The following is a 19662-nucleotide window of genomic DNA, read 5'->3' as shown; positions in this document are numbered from 1 at the left end:
GTGAGTGTTCAAAAGAGTTTAGAGACCATTGCTCTAAACCACCACCTTCTACTTTCTCTTTTTTTTAATTTATTTATTTATTTATTTATTTTTGGCTGCATTGGGTCTTCGTTGCTGCACATGAGCTTTCTCTAGTTGTGGCGAGCAGGGGCTACTGTTCGTTGCAGTGCGTGGGCTTCTCTTTGCAGTGGTTTCTCTTGTTGCGGAGCACAGGCACTAGATGCACGGGCTTCAGTGGTTGTGGCTCGTGGGCTTTAGAGTGCAGGCTCAGTAGTTGTGGCACACAGGCTCAGTAGTTGTGGCTCGTGGTCTCTAGAGAGCAGGCTCAGTAGTTGTGGCACATGAGCTTAGTTGCTGCAGCATGTGGGATCTTCCTGGACCAGGGCTCGAACCCATGTCCCCTGCATTGGCAGGCGGATTCTTAACCACTGTGCCACCAGGGAAGCCCCTACTTTCTCTTCAGAGAGAATATAACTGATTAACTTACAGCTTCCTTAATTACCAGCAGACCTAAAGATATACTCTTGCCACCTTGATAGAGCTGTGTTTTCTAAGTATCCATAAAACAATATCCCTACCAGTTCTTAGAGACAGTGAATTTAGAAATTTTACTTATTATCATGGATCTCACTCTCAGATAGTAAATTGGAGAGAGTAAAATAGAGAATGTGTTCCCTGTGCCTCATGAAGTTAACTAGTTGCTATTAGAGATGCAATAAAAAGTAATTCTGTCCTCTGACCAGCTGAGAATAACATTTTAAGGTAAGGAATTGCCTATTCATTGAGGCATAAATCAATAACTGGAGTCGACTAATGATAGACCAGGGAACAATCAGGTACAATGTAGTAAATTATGTTCTGTCATCTTATAATTCTTAATAACTCAGCTGTCACTGTAGACATTTTTGCATCTTTGTCTGGAGAATGGAAAGAAATAAAATTTAGGCTGATATTACAGACAAGGTAAAAATCTGGGGTGTGGGTGGAAGGAAAGTCTTCATAGAGGAGACTCTTAAATTGGGTGCTGAAGGGTGAATGAAAGTTCACAAGGGTGACGGGGGGAAAAGCGGAGGGCATTCCAGACAGAAGGAATAAGATGGGCACAGACACAGGTGGAAGACATCTCCTCTGGGGAATGGAAGGTACTGTGGCCTCGCTGAGGCATACAGAGGCTGCGAGCGTTTGTGAGAGAGTACAGGAAGGGGAGGTTGAAGAGGCAGGGTGGGGGCCAGGTAATATAGTCCTTGAGAGTTAGACAAGCCTGGAATCAGATTCCTGCTCGGCGTCTTACTAGCTCTGTGATTTTGAGCAAGTACCTCTGTAATATTCATAATTCCCTATCTGTAAATTCATAATAACAAACTAGTACCTACCTCCTAGGGTTACTGTGAGTTTGAAGTAAGAGAATCCCTTTTAAATGCTTAGAAAGGCACCTGATCACATGGCATCATTTAAGGTCTCAGTAAATAGAAAGTGTTATTGTTGCTATTGTTATTGTTATACTAATAACAACGTGTGTGTGTATACACACTAATAACAACTATTGTTTTATATGAATCAAGGGACTAGATTGTGAAATGGCTTATATATCACGTCAAAGAGTTCAGGCCTTTTAGGTCAGTGTTTCTAAAATGTGATCAATTAATCTGTAAAACTAATGGTCCTCAAGCAGCTTCTGTGGCGCAAGTAATAAAAAGATATGTTCTTTAAAATTTTATGAATTTGAAATGGAAGAAAAAGTATCAAATACCATTATGTTCTTAATAATGGTTCACACATATGGATGGATCAAATCTGTCAGACACTTAACAAGATGTAGTTAAAATCAGTTACTAGGATATAGTTTATTTTAGCTATATCATTGGAATATTACTGTTTATGTGTGTAAAATTTGCATTTTTTGTTGTTACTATTGTGTTATGGCTCTGATTAACAAAAATAGATTAATGACTAAAAAGTGGTTCATTGAAGTGGAAAAGCAATGATAAAAATAGTAGTATAGGGCTTCCCTGGTGGCACAGTGGTTGAGAGTCCGCCTGCCGATGCAGGGGACACGGGTTCGTGCCCCGGTCCGGGAGGATCCCACATGCCACGGAGCGGCTGGGCCCGTGAGCCATGGCCGCTGAGCCTGCGCTCCGCAACGGGAGAGGCCACAACGGTGAGAGGCCCATGTACCGGAAAAAAAAAAAAAATAGTAGTATAAACTCTACAATTCAGAAGCATAATTAGTGAACAGGACTTCAGGATCTATTGGGACAAGAGCATCTGTGAATGTGATTATTTCACCCAAGCAGCTGAAAGGGAAAGTGTGAATGGGAAGTGTGGCTATGAATATCTAAAAACTGGATTTTATTGAACAAGGGATTTATCCCCCCTTGCGCACTCTGTATTAGAAAACCCTGTCAGAGAGCTTCGTGATGCTCTCAGAGATTTTACATCATTTCCAAAATAGCATAACCTTATAGGTCAACCAGTAGTTTTTCTGGGACCAAGCACAAAATAATATTTTCTGGTATGAAATTGATTAATTTTATTTCTAAATGCAAAGACAGCAAGGCAACAGCATCAACAGATACAAGTCATGCTATGGCCAACATGCTTATAAAACCAGCCTCAAATTCAAGACAAATAAAATGCTGAGGAAGAAAGCTAAAGTGGCCACAAGCAAACCTAATGTCAGGAGAGTATGCTGCATAGCACAAATGGCACACAAAGAGGGTGGGACTATTACTGTTGTACTGATGACAGCCAATATTTTGTTTTACAGTTGAGTGAAACCACTTGTGGGAAAAGAATGAACCAGCTTTTTGCATCTCCGTGGTAGCTATATGAATGAGAAAGACATAATTTATAATTTTGAATTCTCATTATCAATTAATCTAATATTTTTGTGAGATATGATGCAGGTTAGAAGTGTATTTGAGGTAATGCTGATGGAGGACCAACCATGCGTCCAGCAAAAAAAGGCTTGGTGTGTCAGTATCTATTGCTACAAAATGTAAAACAACTACAAACCCTAGTCATTTCAACAGTAGGAATTGATTAATCTCATGAGTCTGTAGGCCCGTGAGGCTCCTCCCCATCTCAGCTAGGCTCCTCCAGGTGTCATGCTAGAACGTGGGCAAGACCAGCTACATGATTTGTGGAGCTCAGTGCAAAATAAAAATGCATGGCCCCTTATTCAAAAGTTATTAAGAATTTCAGGGTCATGACAGCAGAATATGAAACGAAGCATGGGACTTTTCTTAGCACAGGACCCTGTGTGACTACAAAGGCCCCATAGCCATGAAGCCAGTCCTGGCTGTGGGTGGTGTAGGCAGCTCTGCTCCTCTCAGCTGGGTTCTTTCATGTGTCTGGGTATCAGCATGGCTAGTCTGGGATAGACTTGGCTGGGACAAGTTGGGTAACTCTACTCTATGCATCTCATCTTCTAGCAGGCTGGCCCAAGCATATTCTTAAGGCAAAGGCAGAGGAACAAGAACAAGCAAGCCCAAACACGCAAGCACTCTTCAGGTCTCTGCTTTGTCACATTTGCTACCATCCCATCGGGCCACAGCAAATCCCACTGGGCCACAGCAAGTCCCATGGCCAGCTCAGAGGTAGAGTGGGAGGGTGCTACCACACTGTGACAGAGGGCATGGACATAAGGAGGGATGAAGGGTTAGGGCCATTTTTGCCATGTACCTCACTTGACTACTCAAAAATAGTTGTATCCAGGTGCTAAAATTGCACGCTGTTTTATTTACCAAGAACAGTTACGCATGCTGATCCTCTCTAAGTGTTGAAGAAGTAACAAAAATTGTTAGCACAATCAAATCTCCATCAGGGAGCCCATGTCTTTCCCGTGTGTTTTGTGAAGAAATGGGCGGCGTGTACTAAAACTGTTTCTCCACCGTAAAGCGTGCTGGCTATCCAAGGGGAAGGTACTCATGTGAATAATTGAAAGGAGGGAGGAGATAAGACTTCTTTATAACACCAATAATGCCAGGGAAAGCCAGAAACCATAAATCTGGGTCATTACCAGTGTTGTAAGGAAATGTTATCTCAGTGATTTCAAGTGGGTGTCAACATGCCCTGGGCAGTAGCTTGAAAAGCTCAAACCTCTCACTTCAGGCCCAACCTCTTAGGACATTCAGTGCCAAGGATAAGATATCAGGAAATTGAACTGTGGTGAAGAGGCTCTGTTAGCAGGCATTGACTCTTTCCTAATACTTGACTTTTTTCATTTTCTGGAGAAAGATATCAACAACATATTATTGGGCATATTTAAAAAACATTCACTATGCCAGAAAAAATGGAGAAATTCTTTCCAGAGCTGAACCCAAACAAAAAACATTAGAAATTCATTTGCAACTACCATCCAAGTTAAAACATCCAACCATCCAGCCTTTGAATAAGATATATTCTTTGACTTACTTGCTTGTGAAAGCGGCCTTTAGTGAGAGACTTCACCACTTTTTCTAGGTATAGGTCCCATCCAAATATACACAACCGTCTGTAGGGCCACCAAGCATTTGCTGCCCATAATTCTTAGTTATGCTCTCTAGTTGAGCAGAACAAAATAAATGGAATCTGTCATTAATCCAGATGCACATATATATGTGTGTATGTTATATACTTTAATGATTGATTGCAAATAACAGTATCCCTTTCGCTGACTTGATATTTCTCATCATCCTACTTTTGCTATTTCAACTCTCTCTACCCAAACTCAGGATCTGAGTATATTTGAATACTTCTTTTTAGTAGGCCTGGTATACTGCACTATCCAAACTCTTGCTACTTGTTATCCAGAATTCAGGTACCAAGTATATGTATCTCTTGCTCTATGAACTTGATTTCCAAACTCAAACTCAGGAGATAAATAGGCTTGGATAACAAGGGATACTTGAATATTATTAATTTTTAAGTTAATTTATACTCATTTTATTATTTAAAAATTTTATGAATGTTAACCTAAAATTGGAGGTTTTCAATATGCTCCAGAGAGCTAGTAAGTAGTTATTAGACACTGAAAGTTTAAGAAACGCTGCTTTCCTTTAGGGAATGAGGGGGTCATTGAAAGATGCAAAGATTTTAAACAGAGGGGAAAATAGGGTCAGATCTGTATTTTCAGAAGATTACTCAGGTAGTAATATAGTGTTGAGTTTGGAAAACGGCACATAAAACTGGGTGCTGGCAGACTTGATTTTAACCCTTCTACAAATACTCGCCAGTACTGAACGCCAGTAGCAGAGCTCAGATTTGGGGACACAAAAATGGAAAGACTGCAATGGGCCTTTTGTCCTGGATCCAGCCTAGTGGGAGTGATCACTATTCAAACAAATTACCCAAAGATTAAATTACAATTGTGCTAAATCTTGATGAAGAATGGAGATAGAAACCATTCTTAGAGAAAGATGAGACATGGAGGTGAGAGAGGAAGGAATTAAAAGATGATTCTGCATTCCTGGTTTAGAGCCTGAGGTAATTAACGAAGAAAAGGAATTGAAGAAGAGGAGCGTTGGCGTCTTTTGGTAATTAAGTTTTGGACATGATGAATTTGAACTGCCTCTTAGGCATGTAGTATAGTTGTCCAGAAGGCAAGTGTGTATATAAACGTGGAGAGAGAAATCTGAGCTGCAGATACATATTTGGGGATATAGGATGGACTGGTAGCCATGGAGATTGGCTCAGCTTGTCCACTGTCCTTAATAGCTTCTTCTCTGGCCTCAGTCAAGCCCATAGACAACTGTTTCTGTAGGGCAGGATATTTTTTTTAACCAGTTTCCATCTCCTTAACCTCCACTTTGAACCTACCCACTTTGGTTTAGTTTTTATTGTTTTCTAATGCCTTGAATCTATATTTCCATTATGGAATTTGTTTTTCTCTTTGGTTGCCCAGCTTCCATTCACTCTACTTCTGCTAACAGCTTCTGGGTTTTGCCTGAGGCTCCAGCTCTCCCCCACACTTTCATCCCATGTAGTTCTGGCAGTATTGACTGCACCCCGAGTTTGGGCATGCCTGTGATGTAGGCCTGGCCAACCAAAGTCTCCTGGTCACAGTGATTAGCTCAGGGTTAAGCACATGATCACAGTAGAAGAAAAGAGATGCCATGAAGGTTTTGCTGAGATATCTGGCATACACTCAAGAGTTCTTTCCCTCTTAATATAAACCTAAAAGCACATAGGGATAACATTTCTACAGCAGTCCTGTAGCCACAAGGAATCTGAGAACAGAGCCAATACTAAGATAGGAAACCTGAGAAATGAAGGAAACTTGGATTTCGGTGATCTTGTTGAGTTCTTTTACTTTGAGAATTTAACCCATTAACATTGATCGTGATTACTGTTTCTTCCCATTGAATTTGTTTATTTTTATTCTTTTTGTACAGTGGTTCTCAGATACATATGTCCCCATCCCAGAGATTCTAATTCATTTGGTCTGGGGTGTGCTCTGGCCATCAGTATTTTTAAACCTTCCCCATGTTGTATATGCAGCCAGCTTTGAAAATCCCAAATCTAGCAGTCACTCTTGATTTTTTAAATGTTTTATTATAAAATACCTTATGTACAGAAATATAAGACACTCAGGGGAAAAAAACATAAAGCAAACAAAACAACATTTTTACGTTGAGAAATGAAATATTTCCCGCACCCCAGAAGCCTCCTGCATGACCCATTCCAATTCATCTTAAATCTCCTGTCAGATATCTTCCCATCAGTATCTAGATTGACTTTGCCTCTACAGCCCCCTTGGAATAATTCAAGCCACGACCTACTTTCAGACCCTTTCCTGTCCCCTCCAATGTTGAAATCTTATGAAATTCTAGTTCCAGTTTTTAATTTTTCTCACAATAAACATATCCGCATTTATTTAGATATAGTCATAAGTTTTACTAGTGTTTATAAACACTATGTTTCTTGTATCCACCACTCCTTTCTCTAGAACTTGCAGTGTTGGAAGCTGGAGCATTGTTAGTCCAAATGAGGATCCCTGTTCTTATTTCCGGAGCCAATTCCTGGGATTTTAAGGGATGGGGTAAATGTACTGCCAGACCAGGTAGTTTATATTCTAGGGGTCGAGATATTCTATCCTTCTTGGTAGGTAGCTGAGTATTCTCCGGGGCACTGCTTGCCTCCTTCGGCTGCCCCTGCAGTTATTCTGAAGCATCCTACCTTGGAGAGCTACCCATGTAGCAATGACAGGACCAGGCACTGGGGACAACCTTTTCTCTTCCTCCCCAACCTCAGTCCCTATTGTTTTGGAGGCCCCGTTAAAAAGGCTCTGCTTCCCCATCCAGGCCAGCCTTCAAGTTCAGAGCCTTCTCCAAGAAAGGTATTTATTCCCCTATTCAAAAAGTAGTCCTGGGGTCTTTATCCTGGGAACTTTATCTGCCTTGAGCTGCCAGCTAGAGGGCGATATCTGATCCAGCCAGGCCAAATGCAGCCCTGTATTTAATTACTTTAACAACTGTCCAGGCGGACCTCTCTCTCTCTCTTCTGCTTGTTTACTCTAATCTTGGATTTCCCCCTGGATTCCTTAGGAAGAGCTACCTTCCCTCAGGAGTGTTTAGTGTCAAGTTTCTCCACCCTAGTTTTGCCGTTGATTGGAACCCTTATATATTCTATCTTACAGGAATTCTTCATCATTTCTGATTTACTAATAGGACTCTTTCTTAGTTTTGGCAGTTATAGATGTAAATGCAAAATTTGCCAGACCATATAGATATTTTATATATAAATAATATATATTAAATATAAATGATTTTGTATATGTAAATAATGCATATTTTTCTGTCATTTTAGTGGAATTTTGGAACATGGAAGGTAGATACCTGTGCTGAGAAAATAAAATGGTGAGACTGGCATAAGATGGCATCTCATAGGGAACAGCCATATTTTTAGCATCTAAATTTGGGCCTTAGTGAGTACAAGAGTATACTTACAATTACTTGTATTTTAATTAATGCTCAATTTGCTAAATTTTTAAATGTAAAAACCCAATTTTCCCTAAGCCTTTAACATATAACTCACAGATGATATTGTTGTATTTATAAGTCTTATCTAAAGTTAGACTCATTTTCATTTGTTCTTATATCAGTGCTAACTTAGCTTGTAAATTTGACATAGTAAATTCTCCTAAATATTTAACATCACTTACAATCTTGATTAATAACATTCCCTTAGCTTTGGCTTTTTTTTTTTTTTTTTTTGCGGTATGCGGGCCTCTTACTGTTGTGGCTTCTCCCGTTGTGGAGCACAGGCTCCAGACACACAGGCTCAGCGGCCATGGCTCACGGGCCCAGCTGCTCCGCGGCATGTGGGATCTTCCCGGACCGGGGCACGAACACACGTCCCCTGCATCGGCAGGCGGACTCTCAACCACTGCGCCACCAGGGAAGCCCAGCTTTGGCATTTTTTTTTTTCCAGCTTTGACATTTTTAACCACAATTACAGATTTTATTCTCTTCAGTGCTTCAAACGTCTTACAAGGCAGACTTATAAATGAAACAAACAAAATTGCTAAGCACTGAAACACTATTTACAAACCTAATAAATCTGAAATTGTTTACTAATCCAGAAGTTTTTAAGCATTCAGTTTTAGTCTAAGTCAATCAAATTCTCTTAACTATTTTTTAATTAAAGTCACAAATCTTCTTACATCAATCAAATTCTCTTAACCCAACTTTCTGCCTCCTTCACCTGTTTGTACCCTGGTAACTGAAGGTAGCAGAGGAAAAACATGCACGATTAAGCTTATTGGTTTTGCTTTAAATTTATGTCCATAAGTCTCCAGTAAGCTCCTAGTACTGCCTCTAATATTACATTTCCCTAATATATTTACTCTCCTGTTTTCCCAGGTAGCTTTTTTTTTTTTGAAAAAGGGGAGGATGGTTATTTATTAGCCTTTTGTCATCTTTTGAAATTTTTTTTTTCTTTTGGCTGTGTCACACGGCTTGCAGGATCTCAGTTCCCGACCAGGGATTTAACTGGGATATGGCAGTGAAAGCCCGGAATCCTAACCACTAAGCCACCAGCGAACTCCCTAAGATTATTATTATTTTTAATTATGGTAAAATACATAATAATATAAAATTTACCATCTTAACCATTAAGTGTCTCAGATAACTTTTCACAACTTGTCTCTCCCTACTCTCAGTGGATGATCTCATTTGCTAAGTAATTGTAAACATTAGAAGCAATTAGAAAAGAATGATTTTTCTTCCTCCCACTGCCAGATTTACCAGGCTACCTACATCTGTGCCCTTTGAATCTGCTCTCCCTCATCTAATAGTGGAAGAACTGTCCGTACCAATCTCTCCCCCTGAGGCTTAGATCCTGTCCCTCTCACCTGCTGAAGGACTGTGGGCCCAACATTATCCCCATCCTCTCCTCCACTCATCCTTTCCATCACCATGCAAAAGTGCTGTCTTTAAAAAGCAAAAAGACTAAGTTTTCTTTGGCTTTTCCTTTCCTTCCAGCTACTTCCCCATTATAGGAAAAGTCGCTCCAAAGAGCTGTCTACACTGCTTTCTCACCACTTCACCTCATATTCCCCGTTCTCTCTTTAACCCACTCCAGTACTGCCCCTAAGCCCCATGCTTTAGAGGACCCCACTCAGTTCCCCCCATGAGGGGAACACAAACCTTTGGATTTGCCGCCTCCCCAGACCTCACTCAGGATGCCTAGGACCCTGTCTAAATGGTCCCAAACCAGCTCCCAGGGCCTATTAGGGGCTGTTCCCCAGATCCAAGGGATGTGGTGTATATATCTCTACGCCTCAGAGATGGCTGTTGACTAGGGTGGAGGGTTGGGGAAGCATGTGTAGGTGGAACTTGGATATTCAATCTGGAGGGAGAGAAGAAAAAGCTGGGGGAGCAGGTCAGGGTACCAGTTCTCTCTATGCCAGTTCCTTCTGGTAAGGAACTCGCCTTCCAATATGTAATAAATACAATAATATTTTATTTAGCAGTTTGCTTGACTGATAAAATTTAAATGTTTAGACGTGTGATGTGTAGACCTCCACTTGTACTTTTGGCCCCATGATTGCCCTCTCCAATCAGATTTTTACAAGTCCCATGAATCCTCTCTAGTGAAGGTTGCCGATGACCTGCAGTTTGCCAATCCAATGCCCACATCTCTGTCGTCATCTTCCTCAACCTCTCAGCAGCATTTGACACAATGAATCACTTTCTTCTCCTGTGTTCCACAGCACCAAAATCTTGGCCTGCCTCCTGTTCCCTCTTGGTTTGGCCCGTTTGTTTTTTCCTCCGCCTCTTCCCACTTGCCCTAAATATGCCCCAGGGTTCAGGCCTCAGACCTCAACATCACTCCACTTAAATCCTTTCCTCTGTTATCTGAGGTCTCATGTCCGTAAATACCACCTGCGGCTGGGGTCCCCAACCCCTGGGCCTCGGACCGGCAGTGGTCCACGTCCTGGTAGGAACCGGGCCACACAGCAGGAGGTGAGCCATGGGCCAGTGAGCGAAGCTTCATGTGCGGCTCCCCATGGCTCTCATTACCTCCTGAACCACACCCTTCAACCCACATCCACGGAAAAACTATCTTCCACGAAACCGGTCCCTGGTGCCAAAAAGGTTGGGGACCGCTGACCTACGGCTGATGACGCACTCCTAGTTTCCCTGCTTATCACCACCACGTGGGTATCTAATAGGCACTCCAAACTTTACATGTCCAAACTAGAATTCTCAACTTCCCTTTAACAAACCTGTCCCCCCACCCCAGTATGTTTCCATCATCCCCCCCAGACGTTTAGTCCAAAATGCTACATGTTTTTCCTGATTTCTCACTGCCTCACATCCCACACCCAGTCAAGGCATAGGTAAGTTCTTTGGTTCTGTCTTCATAACCTGTCTTCAGACTAGTCACTTCTCTCCAATTACACTGCTACCGTCCTCTTCCAAGCCAATATCATCTTCCACCTGGACTCTTTAAGGGACCTCGCAACTGGCTGGCCTGCTCCCACTCATACCCCTCCTTACTACAGACTACGAATTCTTTTTTCTTTTTGGCCGCGCCTCAGAGCTTGCGGGATCTTAGTTTCCTGACCGGGGATCCAACCCGGGCCCCTGGCAGTGAAGGCGCCGAGTCCTAACTGGTGGACAGCCAGGCAATTCCCAACAGACTACTAATTCTTACAGCAGCCCCCATGGGCTTTTAAAAACCATAAATCAGACCACATGACACCCTTGTTCAAGACGTCCCAAAGACTTCCCTTCACATTAAAAATAAAATCCAGACTCTTCCACGTGGTCTACAAGGCCCTACGTGACCTGGCATCTGCTTTGCTTTCAACCTCCTCTCCCCATTGCTCACTCTGTTGCAGCCGTAGTGCTGCCTTGCACAGTCTGGAGCACACCAAGCTCGTCTCTGCCTCTGAAACTTTATACTCTCTCTTTGCTGTGCATGGATGCTTTGCTTCTGCATGGTTTGCTTCTTCATACATTTTAGATCTCAGTTCAAATACCTCCCCAGAGAAGTCTTCGATCCAGAGTACACTCTCTTTCATGTCTATCACCTTAACCAGGCTTATTTTCTTCATAGTATCAATGACTTTTTAAAAATTGAAGTGTAGTTGATTTACAGTATTATACTAGTTTCAGGTATATGGCATAGCGATTCAGTATTTTTGTAGATTATACTCCATTAAAAGCTATTACAAGATAATGGCTATAATTCCTTGTTATCCAAAATAACCTTGTTGCTTATCTATTTTATATGTAGTAGTTAGTATCTGTTAATCCCATAACCCTAATTTGTCCCTCCCCCACTTCCCTCTTCCCTTTGGTAACCACTAACTCATTTTCTATATTTGTGAGTCTGTTTCTGTTTTGCCTATACATTCATTTGTATTATTTTATAAATTTCACATATATGTGGCATCATACAGCATTTGTCTTTCTCTGACTTATTTCACTAAGCATAATATTCTCTAGGTCCATCCATGTTGCTGCAAATGGCAGAATTGCATTCTTTTTTATGGCTGAGCAATATTCCTCTGTGTGTGTGTGTGTGTGTGTGTGTGTGTGTGTGTGTGTGTGTATGACATCTTCTTTATTCATTCATCCGTTGTGGGCACTTGGATTGCTTCCCTGTCTTGGCTGTTCTTATAAATAGTGCTGCTACTACATTGGAGCGCATGTATCTTTTTGAATTAGTGTTTTTGTTTTTTCTGGATCTATACCCTGGAGTGAAATTGCTGGATCACACGGTAGCTCCAAGTTTTGTTGTTAGAGGCCCCCCCATACTGTTTTCTTTAGTGGCTGTGTCAATTTACGTTGCCACCAGCAGTGCACCAGGGCTCCCTTTTCTCTGTACCCTCTCCAACATGTATTATTTGTAGACTTTTTTTGTGACAGCCATTCTGACCGGTGTGAGGTGATATCTCATTGTAGTTTTGACTGGCATTTCTCTAATGATTAGTGATGCTGAGCGTCTTTCCATGTGCTTGTTAGCCATCTGTATGTCTTCCTTGGAAAAATATCTATTCAGGCCTTCTGCCCATTTCTTGATTGGTTGTTTGGTTTTTTTAATGTTGAGTTGTATGAGCTGTTTATATATTTTGGATATCAACCACTTGTCGGTTGATATCATCATTTTTTTTTCATTTTGTTGATGGTTTTCTTTGCTGTGCAAAAGATTTTAAGTTTAATTAGGTGCCATTTTTTAAATGTTTGCTTTTATTTCTTTTGCCCTAGGAGACAGATCCAAAAGAATATTGCTATGATTTACGTCAAAGAGTGTTCTGCCTATGTTCCCTTGTAAGAGTTTTATGGTTTCAGGTCTTACATTTAGGTCTCTACACCATTTTGCGTTTATTTTTGTGTGAAGGAATGTTATAATCTCATTGTTTTACACGTGGCTGTCCAGTTTTCCCAGCACCACTTGTTGAAGAGATGGTTTTTCCTCCATTGTGTATTCTTGCCTCCTTTGTCATAGATTAATTGACCATAGGTGCATCAGTCACTTTTGAAATAATACTAGTTGTGTATTTGTTTGTTCTCTGTGTCCATCTCTGAGTAGAACTTAAGCTCACTTAAGGCAGGGACGAGATGCCCAGTACTTAGAATAGTGTGAAAATTCAAGCAATAACATTTCAAAATAAATGTACATTAGATAATAAAATTCTTCTAAGTATTTCATGCACCTTAAATAATATGCAAAACCCACAAATTATCACAGGGGCCGTGAAAACTTTCTGCTGAACCAAGAGGTTCAAGTTGGACCTAAATAGGTTCATCGTCCCGGTTCTTGGTTTTAGACTTTCCCACGTTTGTCAAGTCACTTCTCTAGGAGAGCAGATTATTATCTCAGGGAAACTGAGGTTACAAGTATGGGAACTTCAGACAGTGATTACAAGCAGTAACGGGGGAAGTGGGATATGCTTTCCAGGTTGGGGCAATATCAGCTCCATTTTAACAACCTTGACCCTCTCTCATAGTTAAGCTCTGTGTGATCTGTTTATGATAGATATCTAGCCTGTCTCTTTCACCTAGAATTAAATGTTAAATTCGTAACATAAGCATCATTTATTCTTCACATTTAGCCAATTATTTATTTATTTATTATAAATTTATTTATTTTATTTATTTATTTTTTGCTGCATTGGGTCTTCATTGCTGCGCACAGGCTTTCTCTAGTTGCGGCGAGCTGGGGCTACTCTTAACTGCGGTGCACGGGCTTCTCATTGCAGTGGCTTCTCTTGTTGCAGAGCACAGGCTCTAGGCACACGGGCTTCAGTAGTTTGTAGCACACGGGCTCAGTAGTTGTGGCGCACAGGCTTAGTTTCTCTGCAGCATGTGGGATCTTCCCGGACCAGGGCTTGAACCCGTGTCCCCTGCGTTGGCAGGCAGATTCTTAAGCACTGCACTGCCAGGGAAACCCCTAGTCAATTTTTTAAAAAAAATCTTATTCTTCTTACAACTTTTTTTTTTTTAATTTGTAGAGCTAGGATTCTGTATCTTTCACCTAGACTGTTTTACTTTTTATTCATGGGATTCTGTGCCTTCTTTTTTCTGGCCGTGCCACACAGCGTGCAGGATCTTAGTTCCCCAACCAGGGATTGAACCTGGGCCACCACAGTGAAAGTGCCAAGTCTTAACCACTGGACTGCCAGGGAATTCCCTGTGCCTTCTTTATATTGTACTTTCTCAGCTGTCTCATAACTCATCATTCCATGGACATTCCATTTGCTGATTTGGGGGGAAAACTATTGCTCTTTGAGTGTTTATTTTGTAAATTTCCAGAACTCTCTTCTTATTGCTGATAGTTTTTGGATGATTCTGCTAGGTTTCATGCAAGGAAAGATCATTTTTGTCTCCTTGCCAAGAGCTATACCTTGTTTTGTCTCCATGCTGCTTTGTTTGGTTTTGCTTGAGCTTCCAGAAAAACATCAAATGACAGTGGTAGCTCATATCCTGGTTTAGCTTCTGACTTTAAAGAGACAACTCCAGTGTTTTATTGTTCAGTATGATGTTGACTGTTGATCTGAGATTCTTTGATCATCCATTCCTCAATTCATTACATATTTATTGGTCCCCAGCCAAGTGCATTGGATTTGGCAATATGTAGGGCACTGAGAGCCTTGGGGAATGCAGTTTCCCTGGCGTGGTGCCAGCAGAAGCCAGATTGCAGTGGTTTGCAGAGAGGCATATGATGGAAACCTCTTCCTTAACACGTGCCAAGGGTTTTCATCAAGAATGGATGCTGAACTCTTTTTGATTTTATTTATTATTCATTTATTTTTATTGAAGTGTGGTTGATTTACAATGTTGTATTAATTTTTGCTGTACAGCAAAGTGATTCCTTTATACATATATATACTTTCTTCTTTTATGCTAAATTCTTTTTTAATGCTCTTTCAGCATTTATTAGTTCAATTATTTTTTTCTTGTTTGACTTATAGGGATGATTGAACATGTTAATATATTTTACATTCATTCATTCAAGAAATATTTGAGTGCTTACTCTAAGCCAGGCATTCTTCTATTATAAAAATTTGTGATTTTTATAAAACGTTGTCAGCCTTTGTGATATCTTTAATATCAGTTTGTAAACATTCAATGGTTTTTACAATACTAGGATAACTTCTACTTAACCGTGGTGTGTTATTCTTTAAATTTTATTACTAAAGCAATAGACCTTATTATTAATAATTCAAAAGATGAAAAGCATATAAAGACAGAAAGTTCACATCCAATTTTCCGATATCCCAAGGGATATTCCCTACTAATAGATATTTCTGGACCTTTTTCTTTTTTGGTTTTAATAAACTTTTAAAAATCATTTGCAAGGATTTTATGTAGGATTTTCGCATCGGTATTCGTGGTCATGGTACAGATGTCACAGTAGGAGAGCCACACCTGGCTCCACATCAGGTTGGCGTCTCCTGCTAAATGACACTTTGTTGCAGTCCTGACCCATCTGTTCTTTCTGGGCAACATGGCATTCCACCCCCAACCCCCGACTCGGGGTGTGCTGGGAGCCATGTGGAAGTAGCTGAGGTTCATTTGTTCACAGGGTATTTGTGGTATTTATCCGACTCCACGGAACTTACATTCTAGGCAGGCAGCAAAAGATAAAATAAATAAAATGTACAGTATGTTAGACGGTGATAAGAAGTATGGAGAGAAAGCAGGGAAGGGGGACGGGAAATGTTATTGGGAGAGAGGGAACCATAATTATGTGGGGAGGTTGAGGGTCTTGCTGAAAGAGAATTCAGACAGCAATGAGAATGAATGTCTACAGCTACTTACCACAATATCCATGAATCCCCAAAATACCATGTTGAGCGAGACAGGTGAGGCAATGAGAGTGCATTCTGTACGATTGTGCTTATGCAGAGCACAAAAACAGGAACCATGATCTATAATGTCCAAGTCAACCCAGCAGTTATCATGGAGGTGAAGGAGTGTCTAGAAGGAGACCCAGTGGGAATTCTGGTAATGTTCTGTTTCTTAATCCAGGTGCTCTTAACACTTGTGTGTTCAGTCTCTGAAAATTCATTAGACTGAGCATTTGAAACTGTGTGTATTTTCAATATAAATGTTACATGTTAATAGTTGCATTATTATTATTTTTTAATTCAAAATCAGCTGTCTGGTTGGTACATGGCACAACCACCAGAGGGACCCTCCCTGAAATCTGCTGCCTTGTCTTTTTTCCCCAATACCTGGCACATTAAAGGGATTCATTACATGCGTGTGTTTGAATGAATAAGTGAGTCAGTAAACAAATGCATCTCTATAACCTCTAACTGGTTTTGTACCTGGCTTCCCTTAAACTAATCACCCTGGAGAAAACTGAAGCAATAGCTATTTTTATTGTCATTTTTGCGTTTTATTATTATTTTTATTTATTTTTTAGGTTTTATTTATTTATTTATTGGAGTATAGTTGATTTACAGTGTCGTGTTAGTTTCAGGTGTACAGCAAAGTGATTCAGTTATACATACATATAAATGTATTTTTTTCAGATTCTTTTCCCTTATAGGTTATTACAAAATATTAAGTATAGTTCCCTGTGCTATACAGTAGGTCCTTGTTGGTTATCTATTTTATATCTAGTAGTGTGTATATGTTAATCCCAAACTCCTAATTTATCCCTCCTCGCACCTTTCCCCTTGGTAACCCTAAGTTTTTGTTTTATGTCTGTGGGTCTATTTCTGTTTTGTAAATAAGGTCATTTGTATCATATTTTAGATTCCACACATAAGTGATATCATATGGTGTTTGTCTTTGTCTGACTTACTTCACTTAGTGTGATAATCTCTGGTCCATGTTGCTGCAAATGGCATTATTTCATTGTTTTTTATGGCTGAGTAATATTCCCTTGTATATATGTACCACATCTTCTTTATTCATTCATCTGTTGATGGACATTTAGGTTGTTTCCATGTCTTGGCTATTGTAAATAGTGCTGCTATGAACACTGGGGTGCATATATCTTTTTGAATTGTGGTTTTCTCTGGATACATGCCCCGGAGCAGACATTATTTTTAAAAAATCATTTCTGTCTCCCCTCCGCTTATATAAGAATAGTAAATTCATTCAGCAGACATTCAAACACTTTTATGATTTAGAGTCAGGAGATCAAGTAAAATGAGGACAAAAATTTGTCCATTGGATTTGGCAACATGTCGGTTCTTGAAGGTGTTGGTGGAAGCAGTTTCACTCATGTGGCTGCAACAGATACCAGACTGCAGAGGTCTGAGGGGAAATGGGATGTGAGGAACTGGAAACAGTGAACGCTGACACATATTTCAAGTCCTTTAACTCTAAAAGTTAGGAGAGAATTATTTGGGGTTGATAGTTTTTTTTTTTTTAGTGTTTGTGTGAGTGTTTATCATGAAAAATTGGAAAAACTAGAGCATGTTTACATGCTAAAGTGGGAATTCAGCAGACAAGAGTAGTTTCATTCATCTACTTCTTCATTCAATCCGTCAGTCATTCATGTGGTCCACAACTACTTACTAAGTACCAGTTGTATCAGTTCTTGATAGTGGTAAAGAGCAGTGAATAAACTAGACACAGCCTCTGCCCTCCTGCAGCTTACACTCTATTAGGGAAGAGACGTTGAAGACGTCGGTGACAGAAAGAATGATGCTGGCATGGGCGGGGGCAGGGGTGGTTACTGAATCAAAGTACAAGGGGAAGAATTAGCATGGGCAAGAGGGATCTTTTCTTACAATGAGACAGCAGTGATATCCCTTTCTTACAAGGGGATAAAACTGAAAGATGGTTACAAATGTTGCTAAGAAAAATTATTAAAACAGCAGCGTGGAGCCCTCCTCTTAGGCAGGAGTGTGGAAACGTACACTAGATCAGGTGAAACCAGGTAGGGGATGGTAGGCTTAAGCCAAGCTCTTCCCAGAACTTGGATGCTAGATGAGACCTTAGAGATACCTAATTGAGCAGCTACCCACCTCGGTTCATAAATCAAGCAGTTGTCAAGGGTGAAGACTGCGTAAAATTCTGCAGAGTCACATCTGACATGAGGATCAGTAAGCCAGCAGAGAAGGTGAAAACTGCATGAAGTTTCCAGTGAAAAATCTCGAAGGAAGAGGCCATACTGGAGATGAGAAACTTTCTTGGCATGTTTTCTTCCAGAAAAGCATAGGTAGAGATTTTTGTTTCTTTAGCTGAACATGAGGTGATGTCATTGGTTTGCCTGTGGGGGCTTTGTATTAAGAAATGATTGTTTAATTCTCAGCTTAATGAACCTCACAGGATGAGAGGTTTGTAGAGACCGAGACCAACCCAGAAGCCACCAGGTCCCTGTTTCCTATCTCACACTATTCCTCACTATTAAGGTGATGCGTTTTTCTTCCTTATGCTTTCTTTCTCCCTCCCTCTCTCTCTTTTTATTCTGAAAGTGGGTAATTAAATCCTCAATAAGTGTAACTCTATTACAGTCAAAATATCAAGCTTGCAGATTACTTGTTTTTAAAAAATACTAATAAAAACAAATTTCCACTGTCATTCCCTTGCATTCTAATAGGCTTTCTTGAGTGGGGAAGAAAGGGATGTAATTAGCACCAAAAAGTTGCATATGTGTGTGTGTCTCATAAGTAAATCTATATCACTGGCTATATTCGGGAGGGAGAAAAAAATTAAAAGCAGAGAATCACTAATATAATGCAACCCCTTCATTTCTCAGGTGTGAACACTGAGGCCCAGAGAGGTGATGTGATTTGCCCAAAGTCATGCAACTAGTGGCAGAGCCAGGCCTAGAAGCCAGGTGTCCTGGCTCCCAAGACATTCCGCTGCCCGAGGAATGGAACAGGTAGTATCACTCACACTGGGGCGCATGGGTCAGTCCGTTCAGCCCAGAGCTGCCTGGGGTTCCAACTAAGGAAACCAGAGGAAGTGTCAGCTCAAAATTCTGACCACTGAATGACTCAGGGCTGAAATCAAAACTGTGTACGAGAAAAAAAAAGGGAGGTTTGAAACGTAACCCTGATGAGTCCAAGACAGAAGCCAATGGACCATGCTCCCACGGCAGCGGTTATCTTCTCAAGGTAGATCTAGCTCGCCGTATCATGTCCATCTTCAAATAGCAAGGTGGTGAGTCACTTTCTGGCCATTCTGACACCTATGCTCTCTCCAATGCAGTTCAGTGTTAGGAAAGTCAGTGGCCACTTAAAGAGGACAACTGGGGAGTTGGGGGAAAAGGGAGTCAGGAAGACCAGTTAGGAGGCTTTTGTAGACATCCAGGAGGGAAATAATAAGGAAAGTCTGGCTGGTGGGTTTGCTGGATCAGTGTGACATCACCTGGGTAGTGGCTGGTAAAGCTGGCCTGCAGTGATAGTGGAAAGGCAGACAAAAAATGAAATCCACATCAAAATGGGGAGGAAAAGAGTTCCTGCTTTCATGTATTAAGGAATGTTCTTAAGACCAGTACTGATAAAACAAAAACTACCTAAAATGCTATAAGTAAGATTTATCCTGTGTGTTATATGTTAATATGGGTACTAGTCACTGCTAACGCGTATTAATCCCTGTGAGGAGTCTGAGTCATAGTTTCTTTTTCCTTTATTCAATGGTTATTTATTGAGCACCTACTATGTGCCAGGTTCTATTCTGGGTACTTGGAACACATCAAGTGAGCTAAACAAACAAATACCCTTGCCCTCATGGAGCTTAATCAGGGAAAAGTAGC

The 19662-nt window shown here is 40.7% G+C and overlaps 1 protein-coding gene across 15 annotated transcripts in view; it reads left to right on the top strand.

Moving 5' to 3' along the window:
- The window catches only part of TNRC6A (trinucleotide repeat containing adaptor 6A), a 211240-nt gene that overhangs the window by 25167 nt on the left and 166411 nt on the right, over positions 1 to 19662 (top strand). For 9 of the 15 annotated variants that reach the window (XM_073792200.1, XM_073792198.1, XM_019921768.3 and 6 more), the window contains 2 exons: positions 7789 to 7838; positions 18661 to 18786. In XM_073792200.1, coding sequence (XP_073648301.1) covers positions 18707 to 18786 — 80 coding nt within the window. In that variant the 5' untranslated portion in view covers positions 7789 to 7838; positions 18661 to 18706. Of the gene's footprint in view, positions 1 to 7788; positions 7839 to 18660; positions 18787 to 19662 lie in introns of those variants that run through there. The other 6 variants (XM_073792197.1, XM_073792195.1, XM_073792196.1 and 3 more) reach the window with 1 other exon arrangement.

Source organism: Tursiops truncatus, chromosome 15 (genome assembly GCF_011762595.2).
Source record: "Tursiops truncatus isolate mTurTru1 chromosome 15, mTurTru1.mat.Y, whole genome shotgun sequence".
NCBI classification, from domain to species: Eukaryota; Metazoa; Chordata; class Mammalia; order Artiodactyla; family Delphinidae; genus Tursiops; species Tursiops truncatus.
This window is presented reverse-complemented; position numbering and strand designations above follow the sequence as displayed.